Source organism: Clytia hemisphaerica, unplaced genomic scaffold (assembly GCF_902728285.1).
Source record: "Clytia hemisphaerica strain Z4C2 unplaced genomic scaffold, Clytia hemisphaerica genome assembly, whole genome shotgun sequence".
NCBI classification, from domain to species: domain Eukaryota; kingdom Metazoa; phylum Cnidaria; class Hydrozoa; order Leptothecata; family Clytiidae; genus Clytia; species Clytia hemisphaerica.
The window spans coordinates 2,632,345-2,654,399 of NW_027103836.1; the positions used below are offsets into that span (position 1 = coordinate 2,632,345).

Consider the following 22,055-nt stretch of genomic DNA (forward strand, 5'->3'; position numbering starts at 1 on the left):
GTGAAAGTAAATGTCGTAAATTTGGTGATTTTTCGACCTCGTGAATGTTTGTACGCCTGAAGTAGATCGAACAAGAAAAAAATTGTAGGGAAAATTCCAATAACTTTTGAAATATTCAGCCGATTGAAAGAAGTTTTTCCAGTGTGAACAAAAATAAAAAGTTGGTAAAAAAGTAATAATTTTTCTCCATTAAAAGATACTTTACAAAATAAGTTTTTATTGATCTTGAAGAAAATTTCTTAAATCATATATATGATTTACAAATAATTTCAAACTCTCGTTGTAAAGATAATTTTAAGTGACTTGATGTGAGGGTTTTTGCAATTTTCTAAAAATTTTAAAATTACAAAGGAAAATAAAGAAGATAAAAGTAAAGGTTTTTTTATATATTTTTTCGAAATTTTTAACCCCGCCGATTTCAAATATGTATTCCGATATTTTTATATCACTTTTGGATCACGAACCCTGAAAAGGTCAAGATGAATTGCTTAAAATCCTCCAAGTGGAATATAACTGTAGCCCTTCGCTCAAAGGAAATCTGAAAATCTGAATACGTAGGTATTTAAAACCAGTGGGGTTAAGATTTTGAAGAAGTGTATAAAAAAATTTTTTTGAGTACATATAAAAAACCTTCACTTTTTTCTTCATCTTTTTGCTTTTTCATTATCAAATTTTTAGAAATCAAGCAACTTAGAATTTTCTTTTTAACGAGTTATTACTTTTAGTTATACCCAATGAAGTATAAGCCCGAAGGGCTAGAAGTCAATCTCCTTGGTAGGATTTGAAGCCAACATATCCTACCCAAATTTGCGCAGCCTTGAGCGGCTCGCCTGGTTTTTACACAAATGACAGATTGAAACTAAAATTTACCGCTAAATTTCGAAAAAAATATCAATCATAAACAAAGGAATTGCTAGATTCAAACTGTCGTCAAAAATGCGGCGCGTTTTTTACGGCTTCACTTTTTCTTGCCTGAGAAAGGTTAGAGATTGACCTCTATCCCTTCGGGCTTTAAACTCAATGGTTATACCCCCCCCGAATGTTCGAAAAGGCTCGGCAAAGTATATAACAGAAGTTTTTAATCCAGTAGAAAAATCTTATTTCAGGCCGCCCAAAGTTATCTCTCCAACGAAGTAATTCTTGGCGTTATTTCTTTTTTTCAAGAACTATGTTTCAAAAAAGTCTATCGGTTCACCTTCAAAATCAGTCTCTCTAAGGGTCGGTTTTTAGAGGTCCCGTCCGCACATACCCCTCATCAGCCAACCCTAGTACCCCCCCCCCAGTGGACCAAATTTGATACTATTGTCTACCAGGTTGTTTTCAAACATAAGGCTATAATATTCCATTAATTGAGATTTACGATGAATAAAATGTCAGCTATTTAAAATCTGCTACGATTAATTTGTCTTCTTTCCGGTTGAACCAGATAAAAAATCACAAACTGCTTCTTCATCAAACTTCAGTGTCCAGAAAGTCAAACATAAACTTTTAATATAGATTGTTCGCATTGTTCGTTATGGCTTTTATGAGCAATCTTTGCTTCTTCAAAATCTGATTAAAATTAAGCCTGTCGTCTGCCATCTTTATAAAAGTCTTTCTTTTTCCATTATTACCATAAACTTTATTCAAGCTCTTTCATGTTATCAGCGAATTCTCAAGCATCGTGTGAACAATCCAAAGCTAAAATGTGAGAATCATTATTGAAAGCCTGAAAACCTGAATATCTTTTTATTCCTAACCAGTAGAACTGTTAGTAGGGGGGAATTTGTTCGTTTTTTTTTATATCGCTCGATTGTTTTGGTCAAAGCACTTGATATATATTTTTGGGAAGCTAACGGGTAGGGGAATCAAAATTACTTAAGTTTCAATTTTTTATCGGGCACTTTTGTGTGATTTTCGGACAAATATGACGGTCTCAGGCAAAAATTATGGGGTCAAAAATTGATGAAAATTTAAGCTTGAGAAAAGAGACACCTATAGTATATTTTTGAAAAGCTCTCAAAAAATTGCGCGTATAGGTGATTTCAGTACCTAACTCGAGATATTGAGCCTCAAAAAGCGCAAAAACTGGACAAAACAGCTGTTTCTGGCTTAAAAACACTGTTTTTAAGGGTCAATATCTTGAGTTAGGTACAGAAATCACGGCAAGGGATCTGCTCCAGAAAAGACACACTTGCTTATTGCAGTGTATGGTATCAAGAGTGAAATTAACGAGGGAGAAAACTTTGAAGGAGGGACCTTGATTATTTTGAACCACTTTGTTTAATCAACCCTTTTCTATTTCACTTATTTTTAAAAAGCCCTAAGCTATATTATTGACTTCTAGATGTTTGAAAAATCCTTCCAGGGCGTCTCTGCTGTAGACCAATCTTAGCTGCAGAGATCCTAATCATTCTACTATGGGGCCGTCCACATAGTACGTACGCACTAAAATGTCGAAAGTCGAGTACCCCCTCTCCCTGTACGCAAGCGTACGCAAATGGCTATACCCCCTGGTAAGTGCGTACTTTTTCATTCACCCCCCCCCCTCGGTTGAAGAAAATTTCGAATTCAAATTGTTTGGTTCGGACCTTTATTTTATACGTTAAACTCATCTTAGTAAGAAACCTTTTCTTTTTCCTTTATGCGTATAAGAAGCTTAAAAGTCGACAAAAAAGGCGAAAAAAGACTATGAAAAATTTCTCCCTCCCCTGCCCCTGTATGCAAGCATACGCTTTTGAGAAGATCCCACCTCCCTTCCCCTTAGTGCGTACGTACTATATGGACGGCTCCTATCATTATCGAGAAAAGAAGCAAGTAGTACATAGTACATAGTTTTACCTTAATAGAAAAAGGTACTTACAAGTCCGCCCTGCAGTGGAGTCCTTCTGCGCATGGGCAATGGTGATCAATGGAGTGATTTATACCACCAGGTGAAAGTGAGCATAATTGATATTTTTCCAATTCGGGTTTGCAGACACTGACACCATTGTTTTTCGCGCAGCACATACGTGGGTTGCAATCCTTGTCTGTATCACACATATGTCCTTTTCCACCCTGCCTTTTCAATGGCTCTCGACATCGGCCGTAAACACATTGTAAATCTTTGTTACAGCAATTTGCATCTCGTCGACATATTTCCATGCGTATTTTACAACGCTCACAACGTTTGGAATACATGTTGCATGTTTGTTTGAAGTCACATTCTTTATCTCGTAAGCATACTACCTCTTTTCCCTGTATTTGAAAATAGAATTTGTTATACGATATTAGATTATCACCATTTTGTTTCAAATTTCTTATATTCCCTGTACACCCCTTGTCTTAGATCTTAGATAAGACTTATAAAAGGCTGTTTGTTTCGTTCTTCTCTCTTTTGGTCCATTTTTCAGTGCGTTGAGGGGATGAGAGGGGTCTCGATGGTTCCATGATAAAGGGATGACCCTTTGGTCAGACTGCTCATCATATTCTAAACATTCTATTAATCTTTGAATCAATAGACTTACTTTATTCCAAGCGGATTTTTTGGGAATTTCCAGAGATTTTCCAAGGGGTCGATTAAATTGGATCGATTTGATTGATTTTAGTCTGTCCACCTGTAGAATTTTCCCAAAAAGAATAGTTAATTAATAGTGTATTTGGAGGTTCAAAAAGAAATTATTGAACCTACAATCATGGTCGTAATATTTGAGAAAAAAGGGAAACCCACCGGGAAGTTTTGAAACCACAATCGATTTGTAACTGCTCTAAAGTAGGTCGGAAGGGTAGAGTTTTAACTCTGAGTTTTAACATGAAACTTAAGACTTCTGATGATCCAAAAGTTCAAAAAAGGTCCAATAAGGCTCATAATATAGCCTGGAGGTCTATAAACCCGAGCCAAATTGAAATATCCGATTAATTTTGAGGTAAAAGTGATCTTTTCAAAAAGTGAAATATTTCACAAAATACTGATTTTGACTTAGTGAAAATGCTTCAAAATGGTCGGAAAAAGTTTTTTTTCAAATTTTCTGGGCTTTTCTCGTAATTTCGGATCCCCTGCAGAGCAGAAATCGGCATTTTTCATTTTCAAAGACAATCATGGTCGTAATATTTGAGAAAAAAAGGGAAATCCACCGGGAAGTTTTGAAACCACAATCGATTTGGAACTGTTCTAAAGTAGGTTGAAAGGGTAGAGTTTTTACTCTGAGTTTTAACATGAGACCTAAGACTTCTGATGATCCAAAAGTTCAAAAAAGGTCCAATAAGGCTCATAATATAGCCTGGAGGTCTATAAACCCGAGCCAAATTGAAATATCCGATTGATTTTGAGAGATGGCTCAAATTCAACTTTCTCGCCCGAACTCCAAATTTCGAAAAACGAGGAAAGAAGATTAATTCTCAATATATTTCGATCATGATTGTACTCTTAGGTTCCAAATAAAGGGGGGGGGGGGTGGAAAATTTTCGAAGTTTTAATAAGCGGGGGCCTAATTGCCGGGGGGGGGGTTAGAAATTGTTCTTCTGAAAACCCAAAAATAAGGTGAATATAGGCTAAATCAGGCTATTCAGAGCAAAATAAACGGGGGGTCCTAATAAGGTCCGAGAGTTGGAAAATTTTCGGAAGGTTCTATAAATTAACCCATGTCCGTCCGTTCGTCTGTTACCAGCTTTTCTCGCGATCCACTCATTAATTTTTTTCTGATTTTTTGCACAATGATGCAAAATTGCAATACCCAAAATGTGACGATGCTCGTCTTTGAGAAAAAGGTTTTTTGGTAAAATTTGCCTAAAATAGGGCTTTCATTAGATTTTTTTATTTAGGGACATTCCCTTTTGTCATTTTTGGAAAATTTCTCACGATGTACTTGGTATTTTTTCTGATTTTTTGCGCAATGATGGACAATGGTAATGTTTAAAATCTGATGCAGCGCGGTATTCGAAAAAATAGTTTATTTGGTAAATTTGGGCCAAAAAGTGCCTAAAATTGGGTTTTTTTGGACTTGTGAAATTGATGAAGCTAGTTTTTTCTGATTTTTTCCATAAAGACAGAGGGCAAGCAAGGTTCTTTAACGAGCGGATGAAGCCGTTTTTTCCGAAATTTTTTTTTGGCCGAAAAAATCAGATTTTTGTATTTTAGGCAAAATGAGCATTTCACGGGTTTGGCTCGGTGTCTTTTTCTGATTTCATAATTAGCATTTTTTTAATACTATCGTTGCCAACTTTTCTATTTTCTTATTACATTAGCTTACAGGTAGGTAGGTCCATTCAGCATATAACTCGGTGTATATTGAATCAAAATAATTCCTTTTGAATCATGTGGTATACAAGGGGGTTGGACCATGTGGCTGACAAGTAGAAGATGATACCCAATACTACTTTTTACGGTTTTTAAGTACAATTTTGTGGTCTAGAATGAGTACCCCTCCCGTATATTTGATAAAGTTTTTTTCATTGTGATTTTTAAACTTAGATTGAAATTTCAATACATTGTCAAATTGAGATTCCGTTTTGAAAATAATAATGTGAAATTTGAAATAATGCTAAGAAACTATAGATCACTACATTACAACGAGTGTATTGCTGATACAAAAGAGTCTTCATAACTTCGAAGTCAAACAAATTTTCTGGTCCTATCATCTAGCACAGTCTTTTTTCTCTGTATATTTTCGAGTTATAGAGACTCTATTGTACCACATGAAAGGCAGAGTAATACTTGGTAGAGTTACGCTTAAAAAGCTCTATTTAAGCGTTGCTAAGGCATTTTTAAGCAAAAACCGTGTAAATGCGATATTAATTTTTTTCTGGAAGAGCCCATTCTTAATCAAGTTCACAATGAAGTTTTAGTATATTGAGCCTTATGCTGGTTTGCCGTAGGCTTAAAGAAAATACATTTCTTGGTACTATGACCTGCTCCTCTGATAGTATATTCTTTTTTTTTTATAAGGAACACGTTTATAAGGAACTTGAGGCTGAAAATGGTCCCAAAAATGAAGAATTGACCTTTTCATAAATTACGTCATGAACATCACTTGCCTCGTTTTGAAATTATTGCCATGGTGATTAACTCTCAACGGATTTATTAAAACTACTTTCTATTTGTAAAAAAATTATTTAATGTCTCAAGGGACATAATCACCATGGTAATTGTTTGAATACGAGGCAAGTGATGTTCGTGACGTAATTTATGAAAAGGTCTATTCAGTCGAATACTCGATAAGGAACTTCGAGGCTGAAATTCTTTGAAAAAAATAAGGAACTCTAAGCTCGAAGCCAAGTTAAGGTTCCTTATAAGAGCCCCCCAGTCACCTTTCAAATCACGCCAGCACGCAAAAAGAAATCCAAATCACGTTATCACGAGTTGAATTTCCTTTTTATCACGATCACGTTGATCACGTTAGTTCCTCCGATCACGCAATCGTGCACTTCAAAATCTTAAAACACAAAATCACAAACTTGAAAAAAAGCCAATCGCGTCATCACGAAAACCACTGGGCTGGGGGCCTCTTACAAAAAGCGTGTACCGTACAAACCTTTCTTAGTTTCTTCGCGTAATAACTTTTGTAAGAAATCGATTCTGCAATCGTCACCATACAACAAAGCAGGATCAAAATCTTTCCAAACAGCCCTGTCATTTTGAACTCAAAATCACCACCAATAAAGTATACTATACGATGATTGATCTTTTTTTACTGTAAATTTTACCGTACCAAAGCAATTCAATTAAAATCAATGTCGTTTTGTTAGCTTTTACTTGTGTAATGATTTTCAGGAATAAATGTCTATGTGTAAAGGAGTGGTTTTTTATGAAGTTTTACTTTTTGTCGAAACTTTTTTGACAGTCTGTAGACCACATATAGGGTATAAAAACTATTGACATGATGGACTTAATATTACTATTTTTTGGATTTTCATTTGGAATCATTTGATTGGTTCACAATTTTACTTAAAGCCCTTTGGGTGCTCTGCTTAGTTATTGTTTTGATGCATTTACATGTTACTAGTTTTCTAAGTTCAAGGCAAAAACTGCAATCAATAGATATGATAGAAATAAAGGAAATTTGGATCTTTGACCAAAGTTGAAAATGACTATGCTAATTTCAATTCAATTGTTATCCTTACGCCGCAAGATCCTTAAAAAAGTTAGGGGCCGTCTGTTTCACAAAACGATGGATATTTTTTACTTTAAAATGAAAGTTAAAGATTTAGAAATTACTGACTTCGCAAAAAAATGTCCATTCAGAACTTAATTTCAGAATTCAACGATGCTTCCATTTCAAAGAGCTTCAATGGGCTCTTCCAGAAAAAAATTAAGTATGGGGAGTGGAGGATATAACATTTTTTGGAAGTTTATCCCCCTGATATCATGAGTTTTGACCCCCGGACAACAAATCTCACCCCCCGGACAAGCACAAGTTGATCCCCCGGACATTCAAATTACCCCTAAACAGAGCAAGTTTGCCTAAAAAACAAGTCAAATTTTGCAGATTTTTCACTACCCCCGGACAAAATATCCAATATATCCTCCAACTCCCCCCATGTACAAAAATCTTCTGGAAGAGCCCATTTCCTAGATTCTTTTGCAGTTAAATTGAAGTAAAATTATCTTAAGGCAGCATTATTACTATGAATGAATTGAATTTCTGAGAAATTGAAACTTCCTATGATCATACACCACAGCGAAACGAGGATCAAAGCTAATGCTACTTAAATCTGGTTTGCGTTACTTTTCACAGGTACTTTCAACTGTTAACCGGAATTATGATATAAAGTAGCCGAATAATTTACGACTAGCATGATGGAAAAATTAAATGACTTGATAAAGTATGTTCATTAAGGTTGGTTAAGATTATTCATGAGATATAGTTTACACTTTTCACACACTTTTCAAAAGTCCTCAACGAATTTATCATCATTGAAATTTTTGTGACAAATTTTTTCGTTGATGATCTGGTAAAATACAGTATTAATCATGCTCGTTGGGAAAATTTTGTGGTTTTCCGTCAAATATTGGTCATTGTCGAGTGTTGTCAGAATCGAGTGTCGGTTTTCGATCCGTCATCACACAATTATATGCCTTTGAATGTCTCTTCCGAATTTCGTCATCCGTTTAATATATTGATCATTCAGTTGTACTGTAATATGTTCTGACAAAGTTCGTCATTCATCGAATAAAATTCGTTCAGTCATTCATTCATTCCCTCACTTTTGGACGTGTCCTGCGTAATGTTATTTCATCCGGTTTTACACGGTCTTTAGAATATGCTTCGAAAATTTGCTCATTACATAATAGTTCATCCTATTGTTACTGTAGCATGTGCGATTGTATATTCGGTCTACGAGACTTAATTCTCGCAAAATTCTCTCCAGTCTGGCTGTTAACCCCATTTTTTATGAATCCCTCACATCTAGTACATAGGCGGCCAACCATTAGGATCCGTAACATCTTTCGTGGGACGCAAATGTATGTGATTGGTTCGAACGAAGATAGGATTTTGAGAGAGGGCCCGTGAATTAAGTCTGGTAAAGGTTTTTATGGCCAAGAAACTGATGTTACAGGCAAAACTCCTAACCCCCAAAGTAAGTAAAAAGTTTTCCTTTCCTTTCCAAAGTCTTTTGATGTTTACCTAAATAATTTTCAAATCATGGGATAAACGAAGCTTACACGAATTACGCATTCCGAGCGCTCATTAAAAGCCACAAAAACCATATCGAGTTTCAATGGGTTAAAGGTAAAGAAATTGAGAAAGGCTTTTGTTTGGTCAAAATTTATTTGAAATGACGAACGAACTGGTTTTCAATATGTCGCCTTTTAAAATGAAGTGTTAAACCAGGAAAATAATCAAATTCTTTCAGTGAAAAAAAGCGATCTTGTTATTGCATTAGAAACGTTTTGGTTTTCAAAGCCAAAAGATTCCGGACACAATTTTAGACGAATTCGTATGGGGAAATAAATTTGTTCGAGTTAAGGAAATTTCGTGTTATGAACACTGACCTTTATATAACCCTGGACCAAGCAATATCTGCCATCTTTGATTGGAATTTTTTTAGAATTGGTACCCAAGGAGAAGCCATTGCAATGCTAAAAATTAACGTCTAACGCCGCTACATCATCAAAAGAATTTGAGGGAAAGTAGACCTAGCTCTCTCGATGCATTTACACCGCTATCGAGTAGTGCCGACATTAGGGTACCAATTTTCAAAAAACTCCGATCAAAGATTTTGCTTGGCTGGGATTGAGAAGCTTTGTCCAGGGTTATATAAAGGTCAGTGGTTATGAAGTAAGGTTTATAAGGCATTGATTGTTAACTGAAGGGACGAGATAACTTGTTTGAATTAAGGATTAGATTTAAGACTTAGCACCTTAGGATGTGAGGATCCAAAAGTTCAAAAATGGTCCAGTAGGGCTTGAAATATAGCAGGCCAGTCTCACTAGAAAATCTACAAAATAAGTAGATGTATAAATTTTCTTAATTCTACGGACGTCTGTAGAATTACGGCACTCTTTAATATCGACATAAAATGTAGAATATAGAATTCAACTGATTTTGTAGATATTCTAGAACGATTTCACTTTTTGCGCGCTCGAGACTCGAGCTCCAAACCCCTGACCCAAGAACTTTTGAATTGACGAGTAAACAGTCTAACTGACGAGTTAGGCTAACTGTCTAGATCACTACTTATCCGGTATACATTCTCGCTAGAATTTCAATTTTCAAAAAATGGTAAATTAGCCAAAAGTGCCAATATATTATGGCACTGATTGTAGTAGTGGCAAATTTAAAATATATACGGTACAAAAGTTGTATGACATTTGCCAGTACTGGCAAAAACCGGGCTTTCCGTAGAAAACATTACGTCATGAATATCATGAATGTAGATTGGAATTGAGTAACTCCTTACCTAGTCTTCAGATCAGCAAAATTCCCGGAAAACTCGTCACCGCTATCTATTATCATGCTGTAAAGAAATGGATCAAAATTTAGCAGTTTAGGGCCTCTCCCCTTTAGTGAAAGTATTAACCAGTAAAGTGAATCAATCAATCAATCAATCAATCTTTTCTGTAACTGAGCTAGATTCATTGGCTAATCCTATGTCCAAGGGCGAGGATTGTTATAGCAAGTCTTAATTCACTTGTGGTTAACCCACGGAGATTTTTCTATAATTTTTCTTATCTTAAACTTAAGGCCATGCTCGCACGTGACGGTTCCGTTTCGCGAAATGAAGTAATTCTACTGGTTACATTCAAGTGTTACGTCACTTCTAACCAATAGAATAGCTTCATTCCGTTTCGGAGCAAAACGGAACCGTCACGTGCGAACATGGTCTAAAACAATGAATAGCTTTTTTGAAGTGAAACAAAGGAAAGCAATGCCATCTCTGAAAAGAGTTTCTGCGAATTTCTGCCAAAGACTCCTTCCTTTTTTCGGCAACCTCTTCAAACACAACCGTTGTCACCAACGGGTGTTATGGCGGGTACACAGAGTCTTTTAATGCTTCGTATGACGTTCTGGACGTTCGCACGACGTCATTTGGACGCGCCTCAAAGTCTTAGTGAGTGCTAATCCTTCATTCGCTTTTTTGTTATTTATCAAAACCTTTAAAGCCATATTTTGGTTCTTTTGTCATATTGGCCATAGGATTAATACGACAGTTATAACTGTACTGTGGCTAGATCCTTGAAAATGTAAGAGTTATTAGATTGGTTTCTAGGTTAACCGAACCGATTTTCCAACGTGTGATTTTTCTTCTCACCCTTCCCAACTTCCACTATCAATTAATTAGATGAAGAAGATTTAAGGACGTTCTAACTCCTTGTTGTTCATTGGACCTACCTGGAGGTCCTATAAATTAACCTTTGTCCTTCCGTCCGTCTTAGACCAGCGGCCAAGGTAGTGAATTGTGTCTTCGTAGGGTACCCCCTAGATCAGGGCAAATTTTTGATATTATGCTCCCAATAGAATGTAGAACTGACGTCATCAGAAAACGCTAAAAACGTCGATTTTTAGCCTTAAAATGCCATTTCTCGGCACTGGATGGTCGAAACTTAGCAAATAACCTCATTTTCGTTCGTTCGTTCGTTCGTTCGTTCGTTCGTTCGTTCGTTCGTTCGTTCGTTCGTTCGTTCGTTCGTTCGTTCGTTCGTTCGTTCGTTCGTTCGTTCGTTCGTTCGTTCGTTCGTTCGTTCGTTCGTTCGTTCGTTCGTTCGTTCGTTCGTTCGTTCGTTCGTTCGTTCGTTCGTTCGTTCGTTCGTTCGTTCGTTCGTTCGTTCGTTCGTTCGTTCGTTCGTTCGTTCGTTCGTTCGTTCGTTCGTTCGTTCGTTCGTCCTTTCTTTCTTTCAACTATTAAAAACAACCTCGAATCCTCATAAAAAAGTTTCCAAAAGGCGGACACTCAACTAGCGGACAAAACTTTTTGCACGAAATGGTTAAAACCTGGTGGTCAAACTGGTCACAGACATTGAACACTAACACTAACCCTATTACATTCCTAGTCTAGAAATCTAAGCTAGTTTGATTCAGTCACTAGGACCTAGGATAAATCTGATGGTAAGTTGTAACTGAATAACTAGTATTATTATCCATATAGCGGTCATTAAGTAAGCCATTAAAGGTTCAATCGGCGGGCGGTATGGAAAGGTTTTGTGACTCAAACTGTTATATCCGCGCTGAGGAAACTAAAGCGCCAGGCCTCAGAGGGCTGAAATATCATTAACCGCCCGGGTATAGGGCAATAACGTCATTTGTGGCCCGCTCGGAATTGGATTAAAGTCGTTGCATTGAAGCGAAGAGACTAAAATAACGTCAGAAAAAAACATATTTTGGTCATTTGCGGCCCGCTCGCAAGGTGCTAAAAATTTGTTGAAGAGATTGCATTGGAGCGAAAAGACTTGGTTGACATTAGAAAAAAAAACGTTGTTTGAATATCCGCTATGAATAATAATAGTAATAGCGTTAAGTTTTCGTTCGTTGTTGCATTAATTCTGCCCTTGCAGTTTGATTATTAGCCCTCTAGTGCCATTTGAGCCCTCCGCTTCGCGTCGGGCCCAAATGACACTATCGGGCGAATAATCAAACTACGCGGGCAGAAAATAACAACAACGACCTCAAACTGGACGCTATTGTTATATTCCAAGCCATGTGTCCTAGCCTTGTGAATATGGGCTTTGTTAACTAGACTACCCCCTATTCCTTGATGGTTGCCGCTAATTGGAGGTTCCTCTGTAGATTTTCCTCTTTAAGTAGACACTTGATTTGCATTCCAACCTATTTGTCATCACAGTTTGCAAAACACCAACAACAAAACAGTGTAAATATCTGCAAAATATGAAAAATATCTAAAGAATTTTGTTTCGGCATTTCGATACTTTTGGATGTTTCATCATTTAATACCGCACTCTCGGGTACCTAATCCATGTAGGACATTCTTATTCCAAACCCTTCGCTTAATGATTTTTGGGAAAATGTTTTTGAAAGTTCCCTCTTTTGCCCTAATTCTGCTGTATTAGCCTCATTTTCAAAAAAATTTTACCCAGGACATTTTTATTCCAACCCCCACCGCTTATAAAGTTTTGAGAGTTTTTCCACCCACCCTGCTTATTTCAAACCCCTCGCATATTAGGTACCCGAGAGCATCTATTTGATTTTTTTTTTATGTGCGGCGGCACTTATTAGAGGGTGAAACTTAATAGTGGGTGGCGTGGCGCTTTTTTGGAAATTCGACTTTTCTAGCTTATGAAATTTTTACCTATTATTTCTATAATAAGTGTCGCATTTGAAAGCGAGACGGTCATAAGAGGCGGTGCTTATCTTAAAACTCAAATTTAGGTGCTGCGCTTAATGAGTATAGGACGCGTAATACAACGGTATGTAAAAAAACTTTTTCGTTTCGTTGAATCATCACCTTTTGCACGCACTTACTCCTTTAGTACAAAATACTATCCAAAAAAAATTAATTATTATTATTAATACTATTATCCCCAACCTACAAATGCAAATCCAAACTTTTACCGTACACCCTCTGTAAAATATGAAAATACTAAATTCACTCTCACTTTTTATAGGAACCAGTGAATTGTTGAGGCTCAGTTGTTCTTGTTTGTTCTTATTATGATCTTATTTCCAGAGGCAAAGATTAGGTATGATGACAGGAGCCTTATTAATAATACCTTATTTTTACTACTTTGACACTTTATTTTCCGGTCCAAGGTTATCTGATATTCCGATGGCGTATTGGCGGCCGCCCACGCTAAAGCTCTAAAGGAGCGGGCCAATATACCATCGGAGAGAAATAGTAGTCATCCATTGATGTGCCGACATAAATTTAGCCCTCATTTTCGGGGCCGTGCTGAACGCTCAAAAATTGTTTTTTTGAGATCTGGCGCCTCAAAAAGACCGTCAAATCACTGTCGTTAGTTACCACGTCATGAGTATGCCGGCAATGTGTGCTGTATATGGTTGTTTTTGGTTTCTTTTGATGGATTTTTTGTAGTTTAACTGACTTATCACTCCCTGAATATTAGTTTTAGTATCCAGTGTAATTTCTGTATGTGCACCAACCCAAAAAATGTGTTTCTACCACAGAAAAGTTGATAATCATAACTTTTGTTTTTGTTTGTTTTGATGGCTGATTTTTCCTGCACTTTCTCAAATTTTATACCATTCAAAGACCAAAGAAACTGAAGCAGGTATGTTCCAATGGGCTTAGGCTTTTATCAGTAACTTTCATGTTGTTATCTATCTTACATCTTAGACCGTCCTCCAAATATAACTGTTGTCCACCGGCCGACAACCGACAAACCGACTTCAGTGTTCCAGAACTGAAGTTTTTTGGATAAAATCTTTATTAAACTTCACAAAAGTGTTCATTGAGGGTTAGTATTCATTTTCTATAGCTTTAGTTTTTCTTTTAGTGTTATTTATAGATGCTGATTATGACTTTTCTCTTCTTTCAGGCTTTTTTGTGTACAATGTTATTTCTATTTTGTTTTTGCTTCTGTGATCAGTTTAAAGAAGGAAAAATACTTATTTGAGTATTTCTACATGCCCTCCTTGTGAAAAGAATGATAATATTTTGCATGATTCCTTCTCCAAAAAGTTTTGTATTTGAATTTATTTTGTGAAACCTTTTGAAGTTTTTTTCTGACCCAAATTTTGTCGGCCATGACACCTTCCGTGTCCAAATTGCACTCGGGCCCATTTTTCTAAAAAATTACGCGGTCAGGCGAAATTCCGTAATGTATTTCTTCCAGATGTTGAAAATTTTCCCGACCTTCAGAGCTTTAGTGTGTCGGAAGAAAATTTCTACATCGGGTGCCAGATAAGGTCCAAGGTGCAGCTGTTCATAAATTGTTCTTATTTGTGACGTTTTTGAGCTTCATTGTTCTTAGTATATTGTTCTAATGAAATTGTTACTCTGAATAAACCTCCACCTCATAATACATACCGGGGTCCCTTCAATCATGTGCTTTGAATTGTTTTTAAGATTTATATTTTACTATTTTTCACATAAATATATTATTATAAAATTAAAATTGGGCAAATAAAAATAAAAAAGCTATACAACAAGGGGGTAAGGGCAAACAATATAATTTTCGATAAGATTTTAGCCATTATTATAATATATTTACTACGTTTTACAAGGTGTGAAAGTTGATAAAAAGGGGTGTAAAGTTTAGCCTTCATTTTCTTTGAATATTATAAAATAAATTAAATTTATATTTTTTAAATGTTAATTTCTTTCTGTTGATATTAATTAATAAAATCATGCATTCCCACATTATTACCAATGGGTTGTTCCTTAAAAAGAGTTCTGTAGCTTTAATACCCAAATACACGTTTTTTATATGAGAAAATAAGGCTTCGTAGCCCAGATATTTAAGAATATCCTAAGATAATTTTAAGGCTTCGGAGACACTGAAACATACAATTTCTTAGGAAGTCACGCCAAAATAACCTCGTGGTCCACACTTTAAGAACATTTTCAGGCTTAAAACCCAAAAAGTCTGAAGGTTACAAAACTTTTCAACACTTATTAAAAAACGTGTAAATTTACTTAATACAACAAAGGTCGAATCAAATCCTTTGCGAGGGTATCATAAATTTTTTATTTTAGGATAAAGATAAATTTGATCAGTTTTACACGATCCTGTGCATGATTCTTTTTCTAGGGAACAGTCCATTAGATTAATAGAAATTCATTTTCGAGAAAGTTCATTGATGTGTTATGTTACCAGTTATTCCATTCATTACACTTCCAAACGTGTCCTGTTTTATCCACGCATACCAAAATGAAAACATTCGATTAAATCTTTGTTTATTACTGTAAATCCATTCATGTTATTTTGTCTAAGTGGTATACAAGTGTTTTCTCGAGACATCCATTTGTGTTTTCTTCTCATACCAAAACACATCTCTTTGAATAAAAAATTATTGCACAAGTTTGTATACGGCCCATCCAGAGATTCGAACTCAGTCCACTTGTATGTTATTCACTCACTGGGACCAGAATTTTGTTAATATTCTGTCATTTTTATTCAGTTTGTGTGAACCTGTTCACGCCCACGCCACTGATTATAGGTTGCGTACTCACTTGATACACCGCCCGTTGGTTTGGCGAAATTCATCACTGAAATAAAAAAAAGCGAAAGTTTTAGTCATTGAACTTAATGTTCATAAAAGGTCGCTCAACTACCTTTTTTAAGACTTAGAGTTTACAACGGATTTAATGCAGTTCTATATCTAAATCCGCTCTTCAATTTGAGTTCGAGATTCGTTAGTCTCATGGTATAATTACTCGATTTGGGTCAATATTTCATACAATGATATTATAGCTATTACCATCATCATTGCTTGACGAGACGAAAGGAAAAGATATTACCGTATTACTTCGAATAAACGCCCCGGGCGTTTGATTAATTTTTTGATTTTTAGATGGGGCGTTTATTGGTGGGGCGTTTAAAAGAAGGGGGTGTTTATTCCCAGTAATACGGTATAATAAAGTTATGGCCCACATCAAGTAGTAGTGCCATTAGGTTAGCAAATTCAAAAATTTAATCAGTTTGGCCGGGATCGATAGCTGTCTTTAGAGCTTCAGTTTTCACATTGCATTTTTAGCTTTGACTAGGCCCATATTGCAAAGAATATGAGGTTTTTTGGCGTAATGATATTGGAATTTAAATCGTGTTGCTTTAGTTTTCTTAATCGTGTATTTTTCGTAAAGATAATCCTAAGTAAAAGATCACTGTACTTTGTAGCGGATATAACGGTTCTTAATACGCGTGCGCAAACAAGATAAAATCAATACATTATTACTTTATCAAAATATTTAGATTAGAATTTTCGTTGAAAGTTGTTTTGAAAAAAGGATTTCGGACTTTATATATACTGACGTCATCCAAAGATTTTCAGATTTTTTTAAAATTGAGCCATCGAAAACAAATCCATCACTTTTACGATTAGTAGGCACATAAATTAGAATTAGACTGGACACGTCTTGACTAAATCCTAAGGCGCCTGTAGCAGTCTAGACCAACACACCAACTAGAATTTAAATTTGGTTATCGTACGAGCTGAAATGGTCTTGACTTCAAAGGGTTTAAGCAACTGTTCCTTACTCTAAACACTTTTTATAGGTGTGCCCGTTGATTAAATTTGCAGTATTGACTCTTCCCAATTCGAAATCGAACGAAAGTCTTAATTTGTTTGTATTACAGAAGTTATTTTTTAGTTCGACTGGCATTTAGAATTACTACGACACATATTCGAAGAATTAAAGTTCGAGAGCTCTACTAATGGCGAGACCACTAATGGTTTTAGCCTGTACCACCCCACACACGGACGTTTATTCATATTTTGAAAAAAACTTGCTGTGTTATCGTTTCATTTAAGAGTTTGATACAGGCTATAACGGTTTTGCATCACCATAATTTTCTTATATCGAGTAAGTGAGGACAGTGAGGCTTTCATTTAAAGTGATTTCGAGTGAAAAGGAGTGGGAAACAGTTAATAACTGAATTGATATTAAATTTCCCTCAATGTGATAACCACAAAAAACATAACTGCAGGCCAGAATTTTATGGTTATGACCTGTCCCTACCCTAGCTTATTTTTTTTGACAAAAGACGCTCTTTGAAGTCATCTTATATGATGAAATCAGTACTAAGGAATTTCGATTGTTTTTTTGGTTTCAATATTTTCCAAGTATTCTAATCCACGACATAAGTGGTCTACCACCCTCGACCGTTGATTTAAGCCTTTCTAACATTTTTGAAATATGTTTGTCTCATTCAAGGAAGCTTCTTCTAGGTGGGCAACAACAATCTAAATACAGAGAGTCTTTATAACTCTATAGAATAGAATTATTGTTCGAACAGAGAGATTCGAGTTACAGAAGTTCGAGTTATGGAGACTTATCTGTATCTTCTTCATCTTCCTATCATTCACGACCTCATAACTAAGGATTACCTAATGTGGTTAGCTGGGACTAACTCCCTTGATGATTTCAAATTTAAGTCGTCTTAAAGAGTAGAAAAAGAATAAAGGCTACTAACCTATTCCGGCGATTGACTTTGCACCTTAAGCCCTGCTCACACGGGCACGAGTGATGTAGACTGAATACCAATCCTCCTAACGGGATCTCACACGTATCACCTTCTTTTTGATATCGTTTACAGACGCTGACACCGTGTTCTTTAGCACAACAAAGTCCCGAGTGACAATCTTCATTACTTTTACACAAGCTTTTTTCCGTTCCGTTAGTTATCGGTTCACGGCAACGTCCCCATAAGCATTTCAATCCGTCACAACAGTTCCCGTCGCGACGGCAAATTTCTTCACGGAATCGACAACGTTCGCACTTCTTTGAATATAAGTTGCACGTGTTACCTTTGTTGCATTCTTCGTTGCGTGAACAGGACTGAAAAATAAAGAAAAATGTGTTTGTTTTCACAGTCATGTTAAGGTCGCCAACTTTCGATGATACTTTGAATAATTTACGTCAATGTATGCACTTTGAAATTATAGAATTACAGACTTGAAGTCGCGCTAGTAAAAAATTAGGCATGATTTTTTTGGGTAAAGTTCGCTAAGTAAGTCTGGGACCGCAATCGGAGGTGATCAGAAGGCTCTCCTTTCAAGAACTGTCTACCCGAAGGGAGAGGAGGGCACCACTCTTTCTCCTTAAATTGGTTAACTAACAAAGGTTAACGCTTCTCTGATATCGTTAAACTATCCAAATGTCTTATAGAATGCCCAATAGTAGGGGGCCAAGCCTGGGGTCCCGTGACATCTTTTTTACGACCTAGTCATTTTTAGTCTATTCCAAAGAACAGATATTTATAAGATATTTTTGAGAAGGAGGACGCGGATTAGGCCCATAATAGTGACGCCATAGGCAGAACTGCAAGGGAAAATAAAATATCAGTCTTTGCACAAAAACACCCCAGTTGGCAATATAACAGTAGAGGAACGTTATTTTGACGTTGTGTGCCACCGCTGTACTAATATACACAAAAATAGTTATATTGTATAACGATCAATGAAACGTTCAAGATTCCATTGGGAAGATTGCCAACAGTGAACTTTTTTCTGGCACATCTTGTGCAAGTGGATACTCGTAATGACGTCACAACTTCATAATTGGTGACAGTTTTAAGTAACAAAATTTTGAATGGACTTGTAAACGTGATCATCTACATAGTTGACAGTTTTTCTACTACACTACAAGAGACTCCCTGGAATGACATTGCCGCCACAAAGTCTTTTTCTTGGGACTGTTTGCTATATTGAAGGGGGCTGTGATTGCTGCTCTTCGATTAAGTCTGAAAATGCCAAGTCAATATCTAGCTACTTTATTACTTGCCATTGCAAAGTTGCATTCATTGCATCATACTTCCTAGTACGTTTCTGAATAATAAATCGAGACTGATCTAAGTCAAGTCAAGATTTTTATTTCGTGATTTTCATTCATAAGTTAAATGCACTTATTTGTATCTCAAGGAAAAATATGTTGAAAAGTTGAATGAATTTTAGAGGGGTTCCTTGAATAGCACTTTTTGAAGGAAATGTGTTTTCAGTATGGAAAAAATTCCCAAAAATCAATCAACCTTTCCTCCAGTGAAAGCTGTTTTCAACAATGTCATTGCTATATAATATTATAGTCACCGTCAATATTTGGATGACCAATATTTGCGAAGGTCTGTTTGTTTGTTTTTCAATCAAATTTTGTGTAAACGTACGATATGAGATTTGGGAGAAAATTGAAAACTGAATATTTTCTGCCCATATCCCTCCCATAGGGGATACCCTTGTGTTTTAATTTAACCACAATTATTAGATAAATCATAGCTAAGATTTGAATTCTATAAGTTTGAAAAAAGTTTGATTTCCTTGGAGCTAACGAAACAAGGAATTTCTGGGGGTAATGATTTTAGATTCTAAATCCAAAGACTTTTGAATGCTCTCAATTCAAGATTTTCAGAAGGTTGTCTTTATTGCTCAGTCCATCATCACTGATGAAAATATGTTTATGTTTTATCATCGGGGAATTTAGATGCATATACTTTTCCGGCTTTATAGTTACTTCATCAAAATTTTTACCGGAAGTTGTGGATCAAATCATTTCCTAATTTCAACAAAATGACTAACAGTTAATCACTTTGTTTTTCCTGTGAATTTTTCTGGGTACGCACTTTGAAAAAAAGTTTTGTTAAACCTAACATTTTTCTGAATTTTAGATCCCGAGAAATTAGCCTGGATTTTAAAACTTTGGAGTTTCCAATTTTGAACTTTTAATCTCTTTGGCAGTTCCTGTATTACAATTTCAAAGTCTTGGTTTAATTTCTTTGTAGACAGAAAATCAGTACTTCTGTTATTCTAAGTATTGCCAAAACATTCTTTATTTGCTGAAACTGAAACATAGGAATATGCTAATACACACACGCAAAAAATTACCATTTCGCAGCAGTAAAATTTTTCTGAAATTTTTTGAACCTCTTTCATCAATCCGAAAGAATTGCCTTGTTCACGTTTTTTTGTAGATTTCTCTGTTTTACGTTTAGGATTGCATAAAAGCTGGAGTTTTGACATTGAAAAGACCCACAACATCGTTCAGTAAGTGATGATCATTCATTTTTCATCATTTTTGTGTCTCAAAAGATAAACCTCCGATTACGAAAGATTTTTCACACACCACAGTCCACAAAAAATATTACTGTATAGTCCAGATAGTTTCTCATAAAACCACTTTTTGGTTTTTAGAATGACGTTAAAAACCCATTTCGTCATGTTTCATTCGAGAGAATGCCGCCCTTCGAGAATGAAGTTTCTTGGCGATATTTTATCACTAGAATTATCTTTTTTGTCAGGAAATTTAGCAGTGTGCTCTATATTTCATATATTATTTCTGCTACACTGCATAAACTTTAGATATCGTATGAAAACAGGACCTTGACATAAATTCCTGTCCTGTCATCATTTTGGAACAAGCCGAAAAAATTTTCGATTTGTAATGATTGAAAATATTTATAGTCGGTGGTCAAAAAACTTTTTTCTCTCGTCAGGAAATGTTCAACTTCCGAATGGAATTCCAAGGATTTTATCGTATGTTTCCACGTGTTTTTTACCATGTCTTGTTGTGCAAGGCTACCCCTTCTTGTAATTATCTTTACAACTATGTATCTTCCTACATATATAGACGTAAACCCAAAGCAATCAATTTTTATTGAATGGTTTTTAGAACTTCTCTTGCAAATGATGTATTAGGTATTACTCGCTCATATGACAATAAATATTCAAATGGACTATTTTCTACATTTCCTTAGTTCATTAGAAATAAGAAAATACCCTATTAATTCCAATAGATTTCGATTTAGAGAGGATTTATTTTTTAAATGTCTCCATTCAAGTAGTATCCAATCCACTTCGATTCAGGTTTTCGCCTGAAAAGATCAATTCAAGCATAACTCTCGTCGTCGATTCTTTTGGTCGGTTTTCCAGGTATTGAGGTTTAATGTTTATGCAATGCTGTAGTTTTTTAGCCTGGAAATGTTGATATCACGTTATGCTTTACGAAAAACGCGAAAAACGTGTATAAAGAGTAGGTTTTTAACATAGAATCTGACAGGATAGGTTTTTCAGGGTAGAATCTGACAGGGTAAGGTTTTTCACAGTAGAATCTGACAGGGTAGGTTTTTCATCAAATTTTTCTTCTGACAGGGTCTATTTTTCATCAAATTTCATTTCTGACAGGATCGACTTTTGAAACTCCAGCGGCACGTCCCCGTCGGTCGTCAAGGTCAGTGCCCCCCCCGGGCTCAAAACACCCTATTTCTTAGAGAAATGGTAAAAATTATTCACAAAATGGTCAAAATAATAATATATGTTAAGAACATTTTTAAGGTTGAAACTCAAAAAGTTAAGAACATCAGAAGGCTTCAAAAATTGTGGATGTTCTTATAAAAAACGTGTAGAGTTGAAAATTTGCAATTCAATAGCATAACAAATAAATTCTGACACATGACACCTCACCTAAACTTTTTGCCCAATGCAAGAAAGCCTTTAAATGACATTTTGTTCCCTGAAAATGACACCTAGACAACAAAGCAACAAAACAAAAGAACACAGAGTAAATAAAGGGTTTTTAGACTAGACAATTATTTGCTAATGTGAAAATCAGTTTGAGTTCAAAATATTGACCTTAAAACTAAATAGTAAAGTCTGAAGCATACTTATTAAAAGCTGCAATAACAGAGAAAAAAAAACTCGCAAAATTTTCCGCCTGATATTTTGACATCAAAAAATTCTTCATCCTTTTTTCTTCTTCTTTTTCCCAATTTTTATCAATCTCTCAAAAATTGTCTACAAATACTTCAATTACAAATAACAAAACCATATGCTTTGGCGATGGAAAAACTAGGAGCAGAAAAGAAAGAAGTAGAAAAAAAAGAACGAAATTCATTTTTCTATGAGGAATTAAATTTCATAATCAAAAAAATAATATATGAAAAACAGACATGTTGGCAGAGAAGTTCCATGTCCACTTTTCTTTATCAACATAAATTATTTAATAAAAATCTTCATTCTTTATTCAAAGAATTCTTT

General features: G+C 35.5%; 1 protein-coding gene across 1 annotated transcript; it reads right to left on the bottom strand.

The window, feature by feature from the left end:
• Positions 1-1,517: 1,517 nt before the first annotated feature.
• LOC136807248 (dickkopf-related protein 3-like) lies at positions 1,518-6,731 on the bottom strand. Its single transcript, XM_067063848.1, has 4 exons — positions 6,489-6,731; positions 3,486-3,575; positions 2,843-3,216; positions 1,518-1,680 (listed from the first exon to the last, which is right to left on the bottom strand). The coding sequence occupies exons 1-4, from the start codon at positions 6,588-6,590 to the stop codon at positions 1,644-1,646; spliced, it is 603 nt and encodes a 200-aa protein (XP_066919949.1). The 5' UTR covers positions 6,591-6,731; the 3' UTR covers positions 1,518-1,643.
• Between the last annotated feature and the right edge of the window lie 15,324 nt (positions 6,732-22,055).